Below are 20,939 nucleotides of genomic sequence, written 5' to 3'. Positions count from 1 at the left end.
CCATTTTCTTAAGTACCTTACCAGAGGAAATGCCACTCAGTCATCAGTCATAAATGTATGAAATGCTAGTGTGTGGGACTCTGGAAGCGGAAGCAAGACTAGACCTTGCGGTGTGATAAAGCCGGTATAGGGTGGGAGTGGGCGAGCACACAATGTGATCCTGTGGTCAGAAGACTTAAAAGTCAGTCTGGCTCGGATTTCTTGCAGAACTGTGGACACACAAAAGCTCAAACGTGTTCTTCAAACAATGACATTTTTATTAGACAAACCTGTGACCAAAAAGGACACCAGCGCCATAAAAACGACAGCATATTTTCAGTCTAAGCCACATTTCCATCTCCTATAAATATACAGTCCATTCACATGAACTCGCATGGTTTTAAATTAGTCATCTATCTGTACTACCAAAAACACTATTAGCCAAACTGGTCTTCTACCTGTATACCTGCGTACCTCCATTCCTCCAATACTAACCATTCTAACCATTCAGCATTTTATTATTCCAACAGTGCCAGATTTGTAGTCAAATTAATAAATGGAATGACTAGGGTTCCTGAATGAAAGGACTAAAGGGGAACATTACAGAACATAATGGAGTTAGAGTGTGGCAGGGTCGGTTGTGGTGGTCTGCTCTGCTCAGCTCTGTTCTGTTCTGCTCGGTGGGTGGTGCGAGGCTGCAGTGTGCAAGGAGAGCTGCCATGGTGTTGTGGTGGACGAGGCTAAGGAGGAGAGAGTTGAGGCTTAGGACATGGTGATCTGCATGGACTCCAACATCTCTTCCACCGCCTTCACCGAGCATTTGTTCTCCTTCTTCCCACGGCCGGCGAGCTGAGAGACAGGAAAGAGGGGGAATGAGGGAGAGGGGTTGAGAAAGAATGAAGGGTTGAAACAAGGACATAATAAGACTTCATTCATAATACTATTATACACTAATCAGCCATAACATTAAAACCACCTCCTTGTTTCTACTCTCACTGTCCATTTTATCAGCTCCACTTACCATATAGAAGCACTTCGTAGTTCTACAATTACTGACTGTAGTCCATCTGTTTCTCTGCATGCTTTGTTAGCCCCCTTTCATGCTGTTCTTCAATGGTCAGGACTCTCCCAGGACCACTACAGAGCAGGTATTATTTGGGTGGTGGGTCATTCTCAGCACTGCAGTCACACTGACATGGTGGTGGTGTGTTAGTGTGTGTTGTGCTGGTATGAGTGGATCAGACACAGCAATGCTGATGGAGTTTTTGAACATCTTACAGTCACTGCTGGACTGAGAATAGTCCACCAACCAAAAATATCCAGCCAATAACGCCCCGTGGGCAGCGTCATGTGACCACCGATGAAGGTCTAGAAGATGACCAACTCAAACAGCAGCAATAGATGAGCGATCGTCTCTGACTTTACATCTACAAGGTGGACCAACTAGGTAGGAGTGCCTAATAATAGGAGTGGACAGTGAGTGGACACGGTACTTAAAAGTCCAGAAGCGCTGCTGTGTCTGATCCATTTATACCAGCACAACACACACTAACACACCACCACTATGTCAGTGTCATTGCAGTGCTGAGAATGATCCACCATCTAAATAATACCTGCTCTGTGGTGGTCCTTTGGGGGTCCTGACCATTAAAGAACAAGGTAAAAAAAAAGTATGTAGAAAAATAGATGTACTACAGTCAGTTATTGTAGAACTACAAAGTGCTTCTATATGGTAAGTGGAGCTGATAAAATGGACAATAAGTGTAGAAACAAGGAGGTGGTTTTAATGTTATGGCTGATCAGTGTATAGATCATAATTTCACACCAACATTGTGGTTCATTAGATTAAACAGATTATCAGCAAACTAATTAAGTAGTTTATTATAGTATGGGTCTGTCTGAAAATCTTGTGAGCTCTCTACATAGACGCATTTTATGTCATCCTACACACTCTCCTGAGAAGAAGGCTGTCTAAATTCTTAAATACCTTAAAATGCTGCCTACTAAGGTGCCTTAATTTTGAGTGCTAATCTGACTGGATAATGAGGGAGCATCCTATGACAATCCTATGGCAGTGAAGGCAATCCCAGCATTCAGTGCGGCACTACTTTTCTCACAAAAAAATACAAATATGGCAGATGCTTGCGAAACAACGAACAAGTTCTTTTCAAATGTAAATAAATTCTCATTGATTTTTAATTCATATAAAGGTGTACAGGTGTCATTTATTTGCAAATTCAGTCTCGTCAGTGACAATTTAACCATTTTCAGTACACGGAGGGAGATGTTAGCTGGCATGCTAGTGGGTTGTGTCGCCTCAGCCCTTTGGTTTGAAAGGCCTGAGGCTAACTGTGTTAGCTTAGTAACTGTCTCAGTAGTGCGTATAAATAATCTTCCTCTTCGATGTCTTATTAGAATCCTCTCCAGATAACTGCATTTTTAATCTAGGTGTTACTCATTCTTGTATTATACAGAGTCAAGTCACATTATTATGCCCACTTCCTACTTTCGACGGCAGCAGCGCGCAGCTCATGAAGGAAGTCATGTTTTGTGAGCTGGCTTGGTGGGTATATAAGGTGTGTGATAGGCTGTCATGGGTAAAATTGTCTTCTCTGGGGCAGACGGGATCTTCAAAGCAAGACAACGCACCATGTCACACGACTAGAAATGTCCGACATTGGTTGGAAAAGCATGACCAAGACTTCCAAGTACTGCCCTGACCCACTAACTCCCCAGACTTTAACTCAGTTGAGCATCTGTTGAAGCACCTCGATCGTCGTGTGGCTCTATGGATCGTCCCCCAAGCACCCTCTGGCAGCTGTGTGACGCACTGCAGTCAGCATGGCTCCAGATACCTGTGACAACCTACCAGGACCTTACTGAGTCACTCCCAGCTCGTCTAGCTGCTGTCCGTGCTGCACACGGTTATCCGGTTACTCTGGATATTAGCTGGTGGTCATAATAATATGACTCAACTGTGTATATATGCGTAAGGATGAGTAACAGCTCAAATGAATTCACTTAACTGGAGTAATAGCCTTTAAGGAAGATCTGATGCCCGCTTTCTGACCCCTGTAGAATTTGTTGGGACATGGCCTAATTGGGTTGCTAATCGAGTCTCAGACGTCAGCGTTTCTCCTTCTTTTGCCCTTTGTAATGAACGTGAACCAAAAGCAAATCTTATTGACTCACCCACTTATTGGTTGATTGTACTGTGCCATGCCAGCTCTCAAATACAAAATTTCTCCATATGCTCTGACTCATCCAAGGCAATCCAATATACCCAACTGCTCCATTAAAAAAAGGGCAAAAATGACCACTCTGACCACACCACAACCTTCCACGTGACTCCACCCAGTACGAGAACGGACTGGTACCATAAAGGCCAGTTTCTCCCTATTAGCTTTTCTGAACACCATGACCAATCCTAAAGTGCTGCTCCCATTCAGACAAACAGAGGGCACACGGCCAGTGCTTAGCTCAGCACTCGGTTGAGGCAGTTGAGGTGTTTGTGTGTGTGGGCTGGTGGGTTACAGCTGTGGGTGCACTGACACTCAGCGAGCAGAGGAGAATACAGTCGGAGTGAACAGATTGAATAAACAGCACAAGGAAGCAAACAGAGCATGGCTGAGCACACTGTAGTGCTGTATCTGGACTGGCCAGCACATTTATTTGTGTCTACACTGATAACTCATTAGCCCCAGAGGAATGGTACTCCTCCCCACCTTTCCTCATCGCACAAACACATTGTGAAAAATGGCACTGGAAAACCCTGCTGGATAAATACGCCTGCTGACACGAACGGCAAGAGAACACGTCTCGGAATTCCCCAACCTGCTAACCTTTCAGAGATCCCAGTTTATTTTTCTCTCTCAATTCAGGTGGTTAAAGATGCTAAGTATGAACAATTTGAGGAGATCTTAATGTTTACTATTACGTACATTTCTGGTGTGAGGTTTTCTTCTCTCAGCGTCAGTGTTTCCATACTTAGTGTTCTTAATATCACATATGAATCACAGTATAGTTACCCTGCCAGTTCCAGGCAGCACAAATTCGAAAATAAGTGCATCTGAATCAGATCTTCTGTAAAGAAGGCCTAAGACGGCCTAAAGACGGTCAGAGTGACAACCCTATTTACTAACCAAACTCAGTTTCCTTCCTGACCTAGCAATAGTCTTAGATAACACCAGTAAAAGTAATTAAACTTGTACAAAAACAAAAGGCGTGAGCTTATTAGTTTGGACAACTGAGACACTGTGCAGCTTTCTACTTTACTACAATTCTTTACCTTGTTTGCAAAGTATTTAAGTGTACAGCACACAAAAAAATATGATATAACAACAATAATCTTATTTTACATTGTCTGACCTATAGATACATGAATGGTCCTATAATAAGACAGGATACTGGTTCCAACACTGAATAGAAGTAACCTGTAACTGGTGGCAAAAGTCATTCTTAGAAGAAAAATCCCATTCTTAGAAGTGATGATTCATTTCAACACTACCTAATACATTTTCATGTTGTGACATCAATTCATACACTAAAAACAGCCCACAGAGTAAATCTAAAACAAACAAGCCTCATTTCGAGTTTGGACATTTGTAAAACTTTTACAACTTTTATGTGTTGGCTGACTAGCTTGATTGTAGGGCTGGGCGATTTTGCAAAAAATAAAAAAAAATCTCGATTATTTTAAAATTATTACCGATTCTCAATTACGATTTCGATTTTTTTTGTTCTTGTATAATGCAAATGAAAAAAGACTGAAATTCCTTTTTTTTTTTTTACATTTTAATTTAAAAGACTGCAGAAGTGCAAAAATAGTAACAGCACCACCGATAATTATCCTTTTAAGGAACTCAAACTTTATAACAATAACTGTATAACAATAATTAACAATAATTCAAACAAAATAGAAATCTTAATTAGCTATATCCTTTATAAGAATAACTCACAAACAACTCACTTTAAATAATGTGCAGCAGAACCTCCTTACATTAAGAAAAGTGCAAAAGCATGTAAGTTATTTACAGATTTCTTAAAAGGAACACGAGCTTGTTTACTGTTTCCACTGTTTGCATGCATTTTAAGCAATCAGACAGTATTATTGTCATGGTGACATGGGCCACAAGGGCTCTTCAGAAAACCATTATGACTTAACATAGTTTGCCAGTGCCTCACGGAGTGCAACATACAAGTCTATTACACAACGAGAAATCTATTCATTACTTTTATGCAAAGTAAACAATAAATGGTGCAGTTATTGGGAAAGGGGATTTTACAGTGTAAAATTTGCCTCTGTCCCTAATTTTGTAGGTGTGGTGCAGGCATTAAAATTTGAAGGTTGTCAGTAAAAACACTGGAAAAATTTTTCTTTGTACTTCTGACAGTTTAATGAAAGTTTAAGAGAATCAACAAATTAGTGATGATTATTAGTATTGCATTTTACAAAATGCCTCAACCCCCAAAAAAGGTTTTTGTATGATTTATATGATTTATACATTTACATTTTCAGCACTTAGCAGATGCTTTTATCCAAAGCGACTTACAGTACTGTGACATTATACAATCTAAGCAATTGAGGGTTAAGGGCCTTGTTCAAGGGCCCAACAGTTGCAACCTGGCAGAGGTGGGGCTTGAACCGGCAACCTTCTGATTACTAGTCCAGTACCTTAACCACTAGGCTACAGCTGCCCTAATTTATACTTATTTAAGCTTTTTATTATTGTTAACAGTGGCCACTGACAGCACGTTCAGAAGTTTGTTTAGTGGTGTATTGCAAACTACCAGCTCTGATAAAGTAATAATTATTAATAAACCTTTTGCTATCTATATTCTCAAAAATCAAATAAAAAATATTATAAAATATGATAAACTGTCCTTCCCTAACCTCATATGTTGACTGACCCCCAGGTTCATGCAGAGTAAAGCCTCTTTTCCACGTTTAATCCAAACAGTTAACATCCCCTCACTTTCTGTGATGACTAGGATTATCTGTGTAATAAATATGCGATACTTGTTGTCATCACCTCGTTTTTTCCAACAGACTATTTGGATTTTAGGGACTATTTTTGGTTTGTGTTTAATAGGTGTAGAGCTGCAAAACATATCTGTGTGATGAACCATGCTGGTGCCTTCCTGTAACTGTAGAAATTAAAACTGTACTAGCAGTGAACTAGCAGTGAAACGTTCTAAAACTGTAACCAACATCACCCCTGCTTTTTTTATTTCCCTATTAGATTGCAGTACATTTGTTTATGACAGGCATAATTTAACTTACCGGCCGTTAAGACAAAATACCTAGGTAAATTCAGTAACCTACTCATTTCCTCCATTCAACCGTATTCATGTGACAATTAGCAAGCATGGTGTACCTTAAATTGCTGTTAGAATATAGACAGAAATTTAAGACAGTATTCATCCAAATCAATCAATTGATCAAATATATTTGTATAGCACTTTTTACAATAGACTTTGTGTGAAATCAACATTGACTCCACAACCAAAAAAGTCCGTAATGAGCAAGGCGTGGGCAACAGTGGCATGGAAAAACACCTAAAATATTGCATGGAAGAAATCCTGAAAGGAAACAGACTCAACAGGGACCCATCTTTGTTGGGTGACCTCAAGGATATTTAGTTATTGTAGATCATTTATCTACTGCATCCAATAAAACCGACAACAGCAGCAATCAATAGAACATGGAGTTCTAGTTCTATCATTATCGAACAGAATGGTCATAACATAACAGGTGACAGCATTGTTATATGGTTATTTTAAGGCAAATGCAGACAAAATGCATTTCTGAGGCAATTATAGAACCATTTTTTAAGGAGCAGATCACTTCAATTTAACCAATGCTTAAGACACATTAGTCTTATAATGTCTTAATTAAACCAATTGTTAAAAATTAAAGAAAAAAAACACAAAGGAAGTAATATACTGTATGTACAGAAAGATAGGAGCTAGTAAAAATCTGTTGAAAAACACCAATAGAAAAGGCACAGTAACAATTCTGTGGTTGTAATAGGTACAGTATTTGCGAAAGGAGTTTCACTGACATCTTAATAACGGTAGTGACTGTGACTAGTCAGTATGTGATTTCTGTCAAGACAAGTGACTCACTGGCCATCATCAATTTTTAAAGGTAATCCTAGAACAATCTGGGACAATGCCACACCTTCAACACATCCATCAGGCACACATACAGCATGTACGTGTATGAGGTGTATGAGGTGATGGATAAGGTGATTGAAGATCTATTTCATAAAAACATCAAAGCCTGACGGACACCACACTGGTTTAGAGCTTTCAAAGGATTAAACACAGGAGAAAAATCATTTGTCTTTGTGCATAATAAATGCAAAACTACTTAAACGCAAAGTGGAAGCAACTTTTCACTGCAAAGCTGTTTCTTTTGCACAGTTGAACAATTGCATTGCATACTTCACACTTGGCCCGTTTTATTAGAGTAGTAGTGTATATAATTACTATGATAGTAGTAAAGGGTTACGCAAGTACAACTGGTTTTACTTTACATGAATAGTAGTAACAAAAAGGAAAAGAAAATAAGGAATTAGTAAGATTGGACAAGATATTTAAATGCATTTTACGGCAGGAGAGAAATGAATATGAGACTGTATTTACCCAACTCTGATGAGGCATTGTGCACAAATTGTGCAGTCAAAAGAAAAGAGCATTGGTATAAGATGACACAGTTTCACATATTTTTACAGATGGTGATTGTGTATTAGATAAATATTTGGTACTATATGTTCAGTGATTTTGTAAGAAGACTCCATCATTAAGGTAATACTACTTTTAGAAAACAAAAATCATCCACACTAACTGGTAGAAGTTAAAGAGCTGTACAACACTAATTCTGCTAGTAAGAGCATCATCATTGTATAAATAAATGTCTCTAATATGATGCCCTTACACAACCCCATGGCATCTGTTGTTTACCTAAACGTGCATGTTTTAATTTGCATCATTAATATATTCAACCGTAACAGTGTATTTAACCATGCTGGACTCTTTTATGCATGAAAGACCTCAGACACATGATGTATAACTTCATGCAGTGGATTTGTACTACGAAACATAATCCAAAGAAGGACAGCCAGTGAACTGAGCTCATGGGCACACAAGGCTCTTTGATGCATGTGGGGAGCGAAGGCTAGTCCATGTGGTTCGATCCCACAAAAGTGCTACAATAGCATAAACTGCTAAAAAAAAAAAAGTTAATGGTGGCTATGACTAAAAGGTATCCGAACAGCCAAAGCATCACAGCTTGCTATAAATGACTATGGAGAACTTGACTATGAAGCAATGCAAGCAGTGGTTTGGTTTGATGAATCATGTTGTCTTTTACAATATGTTGTATGGTACCAGAATGCACTGTGAGCGAAAGCAGTGTGATGCTCTGGGCAGTGTTCTGCTACAAAATCTTGGGTTCTGACATGTATTACCTACAATGACAACAGCACTACCTGGTGCCAGTGGCCAAATAATGTCCTGCGGAACTGCAAAAACTGTTAAGAAATAGTTTGTGGAACGCGACAGACTTGACAGCTGTGGGATGTGCTGAACAAACAGGTCTGATTTATGGAGGCCCAGCTTTGTAACTTAAAAGAATTTTTAAAATCTGTTCAACTTGCAGACAGTTCGACTGCTTGGGATTGATAGATTTTTTAATCCCTGCCAACTGTACAATTAGCTGTAAAAATAATCCATATAATAAATAATTAATACATATTATCTACCCTACACAAACTGACATGTTAGTCAAAATTCCCTGATGCCCTATGGGAAATGCGTTTGTTTAATTTTCTAAAGTATGAAGGAACTCCAGAAGTCACTCTGTTTAGTATTTTATCCTACAAAGTGAATGTATCCCTGTGCTACTGAGTGTCTTACACAAGGTCAAGCATCTAAATATAGACATGATTGGATATATGTGAGGGAGGGGGGTGGCTGGGGCCCCACGATGGATTGACATCCTGTCCGGTGTGTGTTTGTGCATTGAGCCTAGAAATTCCAGTGGTAAAACATGAAAACAAAATGCACATAGAGACAAAGTTAAAAAGTAACAATTATCCAGATGTTTAAGGAAGTTGCTATGTTGAAAGCATATAAGATATTTCACAAAGTTGAATCAGTTCATCTGGACACAAGTTTAACTTGTGTCCAGATAAACTGATTCAACTTTGTGGATTTGTGTACCTGGATTATTGAGCATGCATCAACAGACATAAGATATTACATTTATTTCAACTTTGTTTCACAAACGGATCAGTGAACCAGGTAATTATAGTAGACTCGACCTGGTAAAGTGCCTCAACAGTGTACCTGGCTTTCTAAACTCCCACTTTTAACACTTGTCTAGTAAATTATTGTGTAAAGGTGCACAAGTAAAAACCTTTAGTCTGAATCTAAAAGTAGAAGAAGAAGGTAGAAGGTTATCAGAGTCCAACAGTAAGCTGAAATGCCCCCAAGAATCCTCTAACCACACAGGAACCTAACTGCACATGTGTGTGGGCTACATAAGGCCTCCTTTATGACACCGTAAATTGTTAATGCTTAAATAAAGCAACGTATGCTACCCTGATGGGAGTTACATTTCTATTTAATGTACATTTACACTCCATACACCATGGCAACAGCAAAAAAAAAAAAAAAAAACATTCTAGTGATACCATCTGAGTACCGCTTCAGTTTTTCCTTTCCCAGTTTCCCTACTCCCCTCTGTTATTTACTGATGTTAGCGGTGCATATTTTCCCTTACCAGGCCCTAACACCCATATTTGGCACATGCTGGTATGATTCATGCAGAAGGGAATCGATACCAGTGCTTTAACAAACATAGAACAGCTGTGTAACAAAACGCCGGGCCCTGTGGGCTTAAATCAACACGTTAGCTTAGCTGGGCATGGGCAAGCGTGCTGAGGAGGGATCCAGAGCGAGGAGAACGAGGAGACAGAGACAATACTGTACCCACCTGATAGGCTCTGTTGATCTGAGAAGCAGCCCAGGCAGCATACTTTACATTGTCCTTCTTCGTCTTGGCACTGACTTTAGGACTTCCGGCTATGTGACTTGCTGACTGAAATAAAAAGGAGATGAAATGCACGTAAATATAAATACAAATTAAAAGTGCATATAAATTCACGGCCATGGAAATCGTCACGGACCGCGAAACGAGCCGTTTCCAGTGTAACATGCAATTTGCTGTGAAATTCAAACTTTAAGATTTGTGTTTAGCGATTTAACATTTTTAATTCGAGTAGCGTTTAAGTGTCTCACATATTGGTTAATCTGCACTATGAGGCAGACCTAGCAATCCTACGGCAGCTCAGTTAGCAATCGGTAAGTCAAAATGTCCAAGATGTCCAAGTCTAAAGCAGCTAAAAACACTACTTGGGTAAGTGAGTTTGGAAAACTCCCAACCGATTATGTGGACACAGAGGGAGGCATGTCAAAACATGGATCTAAATGTAAAAGATTGTACAGACTACATTTTTTACCTGCACGAGTCGAGTTCATACACTGACGGGCACTGTGTACGGAGGGCCACACCCCCATCAGCATTATTCCTCAGCCCTGTGCAGGCGCCAGCAGTCAGCCAGCAGGAGCCGCAGTTGCACCAGTTATGAGGACATATGATCCGATGACTTTTTACTCCTAACCCTGAACAACAGCCAGTCGGAAAGGCAGAGCTGAGATTCGATACAATGTATTCGAAACCCCAACTCTGGTGCATGAATGCAAACCCTTTGCATGAATGTAATCTCCAAGCAGCTTTTGGATCTTTGCAGTTAACACTGTTAAAAATCGCTTATGGTTGGTAACTATAACTGGAATACTATAAATACTATATCCCACTAAATACTATAAATAAATACTATAAATCCCACTATAACTGGAATCCAGGGTTAGAACCCCCAATTGTGATATTGATTGGTCGAGCAACTACAAGTCTGAGTAGGGAATGGTCAAGGCCCAATAATGGATTGGTGTCTTGTCTGGGATGGGCTTGACTGCTGTTTCTGGAGTGGGCCTCATATTTGGACCCATGCTGGGTACCACTTGGTGGGGTGAAGTGTCACTCGTACATTGATTTCTCTGACTTCTGGATTTCTGTTTTTTTTTTTTACCTTTATTCTGGGAACTTGGTTGTCCAGGTGCTCTGAGTAGCTTGCTATATTGTGACAACCAGTTTTCATTTCAAGGTAGCTGTGCTGTGTATCGTAGCTTCCATTTATTCTATCATTCAATTTATGTGTTATTTAATGAATAAATCTGTTAATTTTAAACAAAGTCTGTAAAATTAAGCAAATTTCCCCATTAATTTAGTATGGCCCTAAATAAAACTTAAACTGAAAGATGAAGAACAGGTTCAACAGAGCAATGTCCCCAAAAGCAGGACGAAGCTTCAATGACTGGACCAGAAGAAAATTCTGGTCATTTAATGCAGCCACATTTCTACAAGGCCAGAAACTAACAGTGATGACAGGAATGCAAGTGTTCTGTATGTGGCATGTGGCTAGTACAGTGCAATGAAAATCATAGTCTCCGTGCCACCCAAAAGTCTTCCCTCCACAAGCACAAAGGCAGTATCGCTCCCATGCTGCCTTAGTGAGTTCCACAGACCAAAACCCAGAGCAGCCTATTGGACTGTATTTAAAAAAACCTCTGTTGAAGTGCTGAAATCCTGACTTCAAAACAATCAAACGAGTCATTTCTACTTGGGATATGAGCTTAAATGTTATTAGACTTAGCAGCATGTTACTCGTATTAGTTTCAAGTGAGCTGGAGTAAGATAGCGTACTGACTCAATTCGATGTATTTTTGTATCCAACATCCACTGATTTTAAATCAGTGTCAGATGGTGCAATTTTGACAAAATACAAAACTGTTTGACTTTGTCGCTGAAAAAAATGACGACACTGCAAAACAGGACAGATTAAAAGGTATTTGTAAAATATTCCTATCATTTAAAAAAGCTTTGAAGTCATTACATAATGCATGAAAAATTATTTTTTATTTTAATATGCTTTTAAGAAAAGAGACAAGTGGCATTTCTGGTGCAGTAACAAGATCAGCAGTCCCTCCACAAATAATTATTACAATAACATTAGTCATTTCTGAGTCATGGTTTATATTCCGGGAACTTAGGTAAATGTACAATAACACTTGTAATTAACACTGGAAAATATAAGAATTATTACGGAAAACTGATTTATATCATACTGGCTTATACTAAAGTATACAGCTGATTAAACCCAATTTGCAAGAAGCTTAAGAATGTAGAACAGTACTGTGACTAAAAAGACACAAACAAAAGGGGTTACAGAAAAATCTAAGCTATGGCCAAAAAAACCAGAAACAAAGCAGCTCACAACTGGTGTTGTCCTGGATAACCAGCTGACCTTCTCTTCTCATGTAGCCAACATGACAAGATCGTGCTGGTTCCTCCTCTACAACATCAGGAACATTCGTCCATTTCTCTCCATGAAAGCCACTCAGATTCTTGTGCAGTCTCACGGTTGGACTCCTGCAACTCCCTCCTGGCAGGTGCTCCTATGTCCACTATTAAACCCATGCAGCTCATTCAAAATGCAGCTGCCCATCTGGTTTTTAACCGACCTAAACACTGCCACATCACCCCACTGCTGCGTTCTCTTCACTGGCTTCCTGTAGCTGCACACATTCAGTTTAAAACACTGATAAAATACAACGAGCTTCCTTGTCTGTCCAAACATCTAAGTCTCTCGCTGTCTTCAAAAGACGATTAAAAAACCCACCTCTTTACCAAGCATTTAAGCTGACTTGTACTTACTTACTCACTCACTTACTAACGCTCTTATTCATTTTTGGAAAAAAAAAAAAAAAAAACTGGTTCTAACAGAGTTTTAGCAGATGTGTGTTCTTGGACTGTTGTTTACTTAAACTAGAGTAGGGAAATGTTTACTATGGAAGCACTTCTGTAAGTCGCTCTGGATAAATGTAAATGTAAAAACTCGATAAAAAGAGAAAGAGAAGGAATGAAAACTGGTTGTCACAATATAGGAAGCTACTCGGAGCACCTGGACAATCAAGTTCCCAGAAAAAGTAATAAGGAAATCCAGAACAAGCCAGAGAGATCCATGTGACATTTAACCCCCAAGTGGTCGCACTCAGTGTGGGTCTAAACGTGGGGCCCACTCCAGAAGAGTCGTCAAGCCATATTCAGGGTGGCTCTGTCATGAGCTGCAATGCTGTCTGGGTCACCAGAAAAATATATAGAGTGAAGGCATCTGAGTAAGCAGAATGTCAGACCAGATCAAGCCCAGCATTACAGTTTCAAAAGAAAGCAGCCGGCAAATTTGTGAGGAGGGCAGCATGATAAATAGAAACACCATCCACCTCCATCTCCACAGCATGTGGGCATGTTGGATCTTAAGATAAATAAGCATCACCAATATTTTGGGCTTCAGGTGTCATTTGAAAGAGGTAGTGTAAAAAATCTAGCAGTAGTTAATTCATTATCACGTTTTACCACCTCTTCATTCTGGTCAGGGTCGGTGACGGTGGGGATTGGGTTTTCCCAGAATTACTGGCCACAATGCAGTAACTCATCCCGGACAAGACACCAATCCATTATTGGGCCTTGGTCATTTTTACCCCGACATAGTCAATCATGTCTGTATGTAGTTGCTCGACCAACCAATAGCACAGCTGGGTGTTCTAATCCTGGATTCCAGTTATAGTGGGCTAGTGTTGTTTACAACTGCACTAACCGTAAGCAAATCTAGCAGTAAATAAATAAGCTAAAATATACAGTGGTACCTTGAAATTCAATGTCAATTGGTTCTGAGAGTGGCATTGAGTTTAAAAGGCATTGAGTTTCAAGGTATTTTTTCACATAAAGATGTATGTGAAACCTGTAAATGCATTTAAAAGTGAAACAGTAAGGAAAATCCAGCTAAACACAGGAGTATGTAAATACTTTCAGGCTGGATTTGACAGTTATTCCACTCAAATGCATATTCATCTCAATCACTGACCAATAAATCTGGCATATTTTCAATAGATATGGTCACTGCAAAGATGCATTTATGCAAAGGGTTGGCATAGAATATCAATCTAAAATAATTTTATTTTTAGTAGTCAAAAATGTCATCTTTCACCACTATCAATACCTTATCACATAATGGACAGTGGTAGCTTAGTGGGTAGAGCTTTGGGCTATCGATCAGAAAATTGTCAGTTCAAATCCAGCCTCTCCTATGCAGCCACTGTTGGGCCCTTGAGCAGGGCCCTTAACTCTGTCTGCTTCAGGGGCGCCGTACAATGGCTGACCCTGCGCTCTAACCCCAGCTCCCAAACAACCTGCGATATGCAGAAAAAGAATTTCATTGTACTGTACACCTGTATATGTATATATAACAAATAAAGGCATTCTTCTATAATCTAATACTTTTGATAGTGGGCGGCACGGTGGCTAAGTGGGTAGCACTGTCGCCTCACAGCAAGAAGGTCCTGGGTTGGATCCCCAGGTGGGGCAGTCCGGGTCCTTTCTGTGTGGAGTTTGCATGTTCTCCCCGTGTCTGCGTGGGTTTCCTCCGGGAGCTCCGGTTTCCTCCCACAGTCCAAAGACATGCAAGTGAGGTGAACTGGAGATACAAAATTGTCCATGACTGAGTTCGATATAACCTTGTGTACTGATGAATCTTGTGTAACGAGTAACTATCATTCCTGTCATGAATGTAACCAAAGAGTGTAAAAACATGACGTTAAAATCCTAATAAACAAACAAACTTGTGATAGCTATAGCTAACCCAGCACCACATTTTAATTCCATGCTATGAATTAAAATGTATTTCACATTTGCACTTACCTCTATGAAACAAACACCTCATACACCTTAAGCTCTAACCTACAAAAAAATCTATGAACGCTAATTATGGTAGCCTTTGGGCAGCCTTTTGACCGAAGCCTGTTCCTCCTCCTTTTAGGTTTGTAATACACGCAAACCGCACATCAAAAGCGTGAGACCCCCTGACTCTTGTTTCAACTACTGAAACATGCGTGTGTGCGTGTTAACAGAACAGTGTGCGTCTGTGTAGTTCCCCGTACACCCTCTGTCTTTCCTCTACTCCCAGCTGCCTATTTGTGTTCCTATGTCAGGAGTCACTTACAAATGATGCATTGGTGTTAATGAACAACTTCCTGTTTAAATAAATACGCAGATGAAAGGCTTATTCAGCTCAAATAGGACCGAGAGCTGAGCAGCTGTCCCACGTGGGACAGGGCACCGGCGGAGCCTCTTTTATTGTTTCACTGCCTGCGGTGTGTTTATCAATGTTATAAACACAGAAATGCTGTGCAAAAAAGTATCAGGAATAAAACACTTTGTGGTTTTTCCCCAGATGAAAGGTAAGAGTAAAAAATGAGTCAGGGGCACCCAGTCTGCAACCATAACCTGCATAACACTGATTGGTTTGTGATATTTCGGTAAACCGTGAGCTCTGTCTGGAAGGAGTAATGTTACAATAACAAGTGTGTGTAAACTTTTCACCTACACTGTAATTAATGTAATAAATGCAACTTGTGATGGATCACCTGACACATTAGATCCTGGAGTAAACAGGCTTTCTAAGATTTTCCAGATTTGTTGTGAAATCTTAAAGCAGTCAGCAAAAAGGAAAACAAAATGAGAGAGACGGGAAAAAGAAAGGTGTTTGTTGTGACTCACCATGTACAGGCCGAACAGGGCCCTCGTGTTTCTGTTGTTCAGCTTTAGCGCCTGCGCAAAATACTTTCGGGCCAGCTCCAGGTTCTCCAGCCCCCCCATGGTGTATTTAACCTAGAAGAGACAAAAAACAGAATTGGGAGAGTGACTCACAAAGCTAAATGATATTAGAAGAAGAGCTGGTGTGCATAATGTGCATAATTCCATCTAAACCAATATTAAATGTGTCTATCCAGAACATAATACAGCTTGGTTAGTCCAGAGGCAGCTTGACTGGACTAGTATGGGACAGTGGTAGCCTAGTGGGCAGGGCTTTGGGCTATCAACTGAAAGGTTGAGAGTTCGAATCCCAGCTCTGCCATGCAGCCACCTGCTGGGCTCTTGAGCAAGGCCCTAACCCTCTCTGCTCCAGGGGCACCGTACAATGACTGACCCTGCGCTCTGACCCCATCATTCACACAAGCTGGGATCTGCGGAAAAATAATTTTGTTGTACTGTACACCTGTATATGTATATATGACAAATAGGTTAAAGACTGCAAGTCGAGACTGCAGTGCCAAAAATGCTGCTCCTACTAGATGAGATGGAACCTGGCGTGTTTGCACCAAAATGTCCAGAACTTACAACAGACTTTATCACAGACTGGACTGAACAATGAAGAACTCCAATTATTTTTTGCTAGTTACAACTTTCAGTCCAATTAAATTTTGTGTTTGTATGATTTGTTTAAATCCTATGTATTTAAAGTATCTTCAAGGCCACCCAAAGAGGATGGGGGTCCCTGCTGAGTCTGGTTCCTCTCAAGGTTTCTTCCTGTAATTTTAAGGGAGTTTTAGCTTGCCGCTATCGCCCTCGGCTTGCTCAATAGGAATTTTTTGTCTGTTGGTCCTGGATTCTGTAAAGTTGCTTTGAGACCATGTCAATTGTAAAAAGCGCTATATAAATACATTTGACTTGACTTGACAAATAAAGGCCTTCTTCTTCTAGTAATGAAAAAGCTGCCAGTTCAAACCCTACAGCCACCAAGCTGCCACTGCTGGGTCCCTTAAGCCTTAATTGCTTCAACTGTATTATGTCACAATTTGATGCTAAGTTCACACTACACGACTTTCAAATAGTTCAGATCTCTGTACAGTTCACACTACACAACTTCATCTCTTGTAATCAGGAGTCTTTTAAGTCGTTGTGGTTTTTACACTACACAATTCAACGGTGATATGGGGTCACATTACACGATCTATCACCAGAAGGAATCGCAGACGTGTCTGTCTGGTCTTCCAAACTATGTTTGGAGGTGACAAGGGGTTTAATGATACCATGTCCAAAAATGCACGTCAACAAGGAGCGAGCGATCAAAGTTGTTTGTGTGCTGATATGCAGCATAAAAACACAAAGGAAAAAGTCTGGCTGAAGGAGTGGATTTGGCTAAGAGACCAGAAGGGATTGTCTGTTCTGTTCTGTAGAGAGAGTTGGGGGTAAATAAATACTTTTGAATGCAACATTGGTATTATGGTTTGGCGTGGACGATAAGGTCCAAACACTGTAAAGCTCATGTGTGTGCTGATGTTTTCTAACAGAAACTATATGATGCCTCTGCCCCACACAATTACATCTCCTCCCAAAGTTTTCTTCTTACCCCAGACTCTGCGTCTCATTGGCTACAGCCACGCTTGTTGATGTTTATACATCTCCTTCTCAGGTTTGTTCTTACCCCGTATCTTGCGTTCTTATTGGCTGTAGCCACGCTTGTTGACATTTATACAGCTCCTACCCTGGGTTTCCCCTTAGCCCGTATCTTGCGTTCTTATTGGCTGTAGCCATGCTTGTTGACGTTTATAACGCAATCTCGTTCAGCTGTGCACTCCTAGCTGTATAGTCTGAATGACAATAAAGTTCACTTTGACCTCGTACCACGGGTTTCCCCTCACTTCATCTCTTGCATTTCATTGGCTGTAGCCATGCTTGTTGACGTTTATACACCTCCTACCCCGGGTTTTTCTTCACCCCGTATCTTGCTTTCTCATTGGCTGTAGCCATGCTTGTTGACGTTTATACACCTCCTACCCCGGGTTTTTCTTCACCCCGTATCTTGCTTTCTCATTGGCTGTAGCCATGCTTGTTGACGTTTATACACCTCCTACCCCGGGTTTTTCTTCACCCCGTATCTTGCTTTCTCATTGGCTGTAGCCATGCTTGTTGACGTTTATACACCTCCTACCCCGGGTTTTTCTTCACCCCGTATCTTGCTTTCTCATTGGCTGTAGCCATGCTTGTTGACGTTTATACACCTCCTCCCCACGTTTTCAAACACAGTCTCTTGCGTTCTCATTGGCTGAAGCTATGCTTGTTGACTTTTATACAGTTCACCGTTCACACAAAGTGACTGAGAACCGATTTTTGAGCCCCAAGTTCGCACATGTCGGCAAACTGTTGGCGAGCAAAAATCAGGGCAAAAATCATGTAGTGTCAATTGGCACAAGTCGCCTTGGATAAAAGTGTCTGCTAAAAGCTGCAAATGTAAATGTAGTCCAAACAAAACATCAGACAAACATAAAGAAAGTTAAAACAGCAATCTGTTAAGGTACCTCTGCATACTGCTCACAGTAAAGGTGGTTGTGTGGGTTGGTCATCATCAGCTCCTCCAGGCAGAAAGCTGCTTTTGCATAACTAATAAGAGCAAAACACAGAAAAATATTTACTTATTAATTAGGATTTTAACGTCATGTTTTACACACTTTGGTTACATTCATAACAGGAACGGTAGTTACTCATTACACAATATTCATCAGTTCACACGTTTAATATCAAACACAGTCATGGACAATTTTGTATCTCCAATTCACCTCAACTGAATGTCTTTAGACTGTGGGAGGAAACCGGAGCACCCAGAGGACACCCACGGAGACATGGGGAGAACATACAAACTACACACAGAAAGGACCCGGAATGCTCCACCTGGGAATCAAACCCAGGACCTTCTTGCTGTGAGGCGACAGTGCTGCCCGGCTGATGGTCTGAAGTGTATCTTGTCAGCGCTGACAGCCAGAAATCAGTCTGCCTATGGTTTTGCTTTCATCAGCCTTTATGGGGACTGATGGAAATATGTGTGAACATCCATATGGTGAAATGATACATGTAGCTTTGCATCAGCTCTGGCAAATCTTGGCCTGTTTTCCTGATCTCTTCTGTTCTTGGAAACTGAAGATGAGAAAGCAGAGCGAGTGTAAGATCTACCACATTTCTAGACACATAGCATCAATCTGTCTGCCTTTTCCCTGCGAGCTTAAGGCTTTCGTGAGGTCACTGCCAAACAGTGCCGTACTGTGTCACTTTCAGATGAGATCACTTCTCACTGCAAGCTGCTGAGTTTCAGACTCCAAATCTAATCTGCAACCGCTCCGTGTCTTACGGACACTTTTCCCTTCACGGGCTCAGTCAGAGGGGAAGATGGAATTCTCGCGTACAGACTTTCCAGCTGCTTTCGCCCACAAATAATCAAACAATTTTACAGAGTAATGCTCCGCAAGGACTATTTGATGAGGCCGCAACACACAAATAGGGCCGAGCTGTGTCCAAAACCTGCAGATGAGTTTAAGAGGCTGGATAAAAACCTCTGGGGCCTCACAGTCCCTAAACCACAGTGTTTCCAGCTACCGTTTGGAGAGTTCTCCGTTTCAGATCTCTCGGCTCATCTCAATACACACTACGTGCTCATGCACAAATCAATTTCAAACATGAGCAATTTAAAACAGCCAGAGGAATGTTCCAAATTCCAAACTCTGGTGGGGCAAATGAAATACAAATAATCTGGTTTTAGAGATAATACTGGTTAAAAATGCTTGATGGGTACAACTGAAATCCTTTAGGGGTGATTTACTTTATTCATTTTATTTGTATTTATTCATTCAGATGTTTTACGCCATGCTTGCACAATGCTTAAATTAACAGCAGAGAGAGTAGGTCATTTTTATATCAGTCTGTAGCCCCATGTCAAGTGTTGTTTTAGTATTTTTTTTAAATTGCATTCTTTTAGACCAATGTTTTCAAGAAGTTGAGGATTGTGTCCTTTAGGGGTGACAATTATAATAATATGGTTGCATAAATATGCACACCTTTAAACTAATACATTTTGAATTGCTGATTATTTCTTGCAATGGTGCTCCAAATGTCAGACCACCCCCCCTTGCCCCCCATTCCCCCAGATCTTGTCTTTCTTGGTAAAGTCACTGTTGTGCCGAATTTTATTCACTTCAGGAAAAATCTTACTAAAGAGCTGAACTTTGAATGAGAATGATCAGAGTCACTATAGATGTCTCTGACTACTTTATAACAAATAAAGGCATTTAAGGATGATTATGGCTTTTTACAATCTCAGTGTTTTTTTATATTTATACACTGCTACAATATCATATGAATTATAATTGTTGGTTAAGGCTTTTAATTTGTAAACTATTTGTAATTATTATTATTTGGATGAAGGAATTAGAATACTATTTGCATTATAATACTATTTACTAAACTACTAATCAGAAGGCTGCCAGTTCAAGCCCCACCACTGCCAAGTTTTGCCCTTGAACAAGGCCCTTAACCCTCTATTGCTTGCATTGTATTCATCCAAATTTCTAAGTCGCTTTAGATAAAAAAAACTTCTGCTAAATGCTGTAGATGTAAGAAAATTACAAATTGCTGGCAGAGCTGTAGTTGCCTAATGTTTAAGGTACAGGACAACAATTGGACAGGTTGTTGGTCCAAGCCCCACCACCGCCAAGTTTTCTCAATGTTGGGCTCCTAAGCAAGGCCACTAAACCTCAGTTGCTTGCATCATAATTGTAAGTCGCTCTGGACAAATGAATCTGCTGAATGGCATAAACGTAAATGTAAGACAACAGATGACAGTGATTAATCGCAATTATGAACAATTTGTAATCATGGAAGGACCCAATCAATCAATCAGAAAACAGGACTTAAAAATCTACCAAATATTTATACCAAAACAACTGCATATTACAACAGACATGCCTCAAAGAAAGTTTTAGAGAAGAGGAAAATAAGCTAATCAATGAATTATAATCAATTTTGTAATCAAAAGTCAAATGAGCTAAAAGAACATTTTCATGAAATCTTTAGTGTCCAGCAGTAATTTGTTTGTATACAGTGAATTATTCATCATTTAAAAAAATAAGTCAACTGTAGCTATTTCATCTATCTTTTATCTAGTCCC

At 40.2% G+C, this 20,939-nt stretch overlaps 1 protein-coding gene across 1 annotated transcript in view; it reads right to left on the bottom strand.

Annotated features, from left to right (window-relative positions):
- Positions 1–236: 236 nt before the first annotated feature.
- emc2 (ER membrane protein complex subunit 2) overlaps positions 237–20,939 on the bottom strand; it is a 54,360-nt gene continuing 33,657 nt past the window's right edge. Inside the window, exons 8-11 of the mRNA XM_062992117.1 lie at positions 18,304–18,385; positions 15,722–15,832; positions 9,983–10,087; positions 237–828 (exon numbers count right to left, since the gene is read on the bottom strand). Of these exons, the coding sequence (XP_062848187.1) occupies positions 742–828; positions 9,983–10,087; positions 15,722–15,832; positions 18,304–18,385 (385 nt within the window). The 3' untranslated portion in view covers positions 237–741. The remainder of the gene's footprint in view (positions 829–9,982; positions 10,088–15,721; positions 15,833–18,303; positions 18,386–20,939) is intronic.

Source organism: Trichomycterus rosablanca, chromosome 3 (assembly GCF_030014385.1).
Source record: "Trichomycterus rosablanca isolate fTriRos1 chromosome 3, fTriRos1.hap1, whole genome shotgun sequence".
NCBI classification, from domain to species: domain Eukaryota; kingdom Metazoa; phylum Chordata; class Actinopteri; order Siluriformes; family Trichomycteridae; genus Trichomycterus; species Trichomycterus rosablanca.
This window is presented reverse-complemented; position numbering and strand designations above follow the sequence as displayed.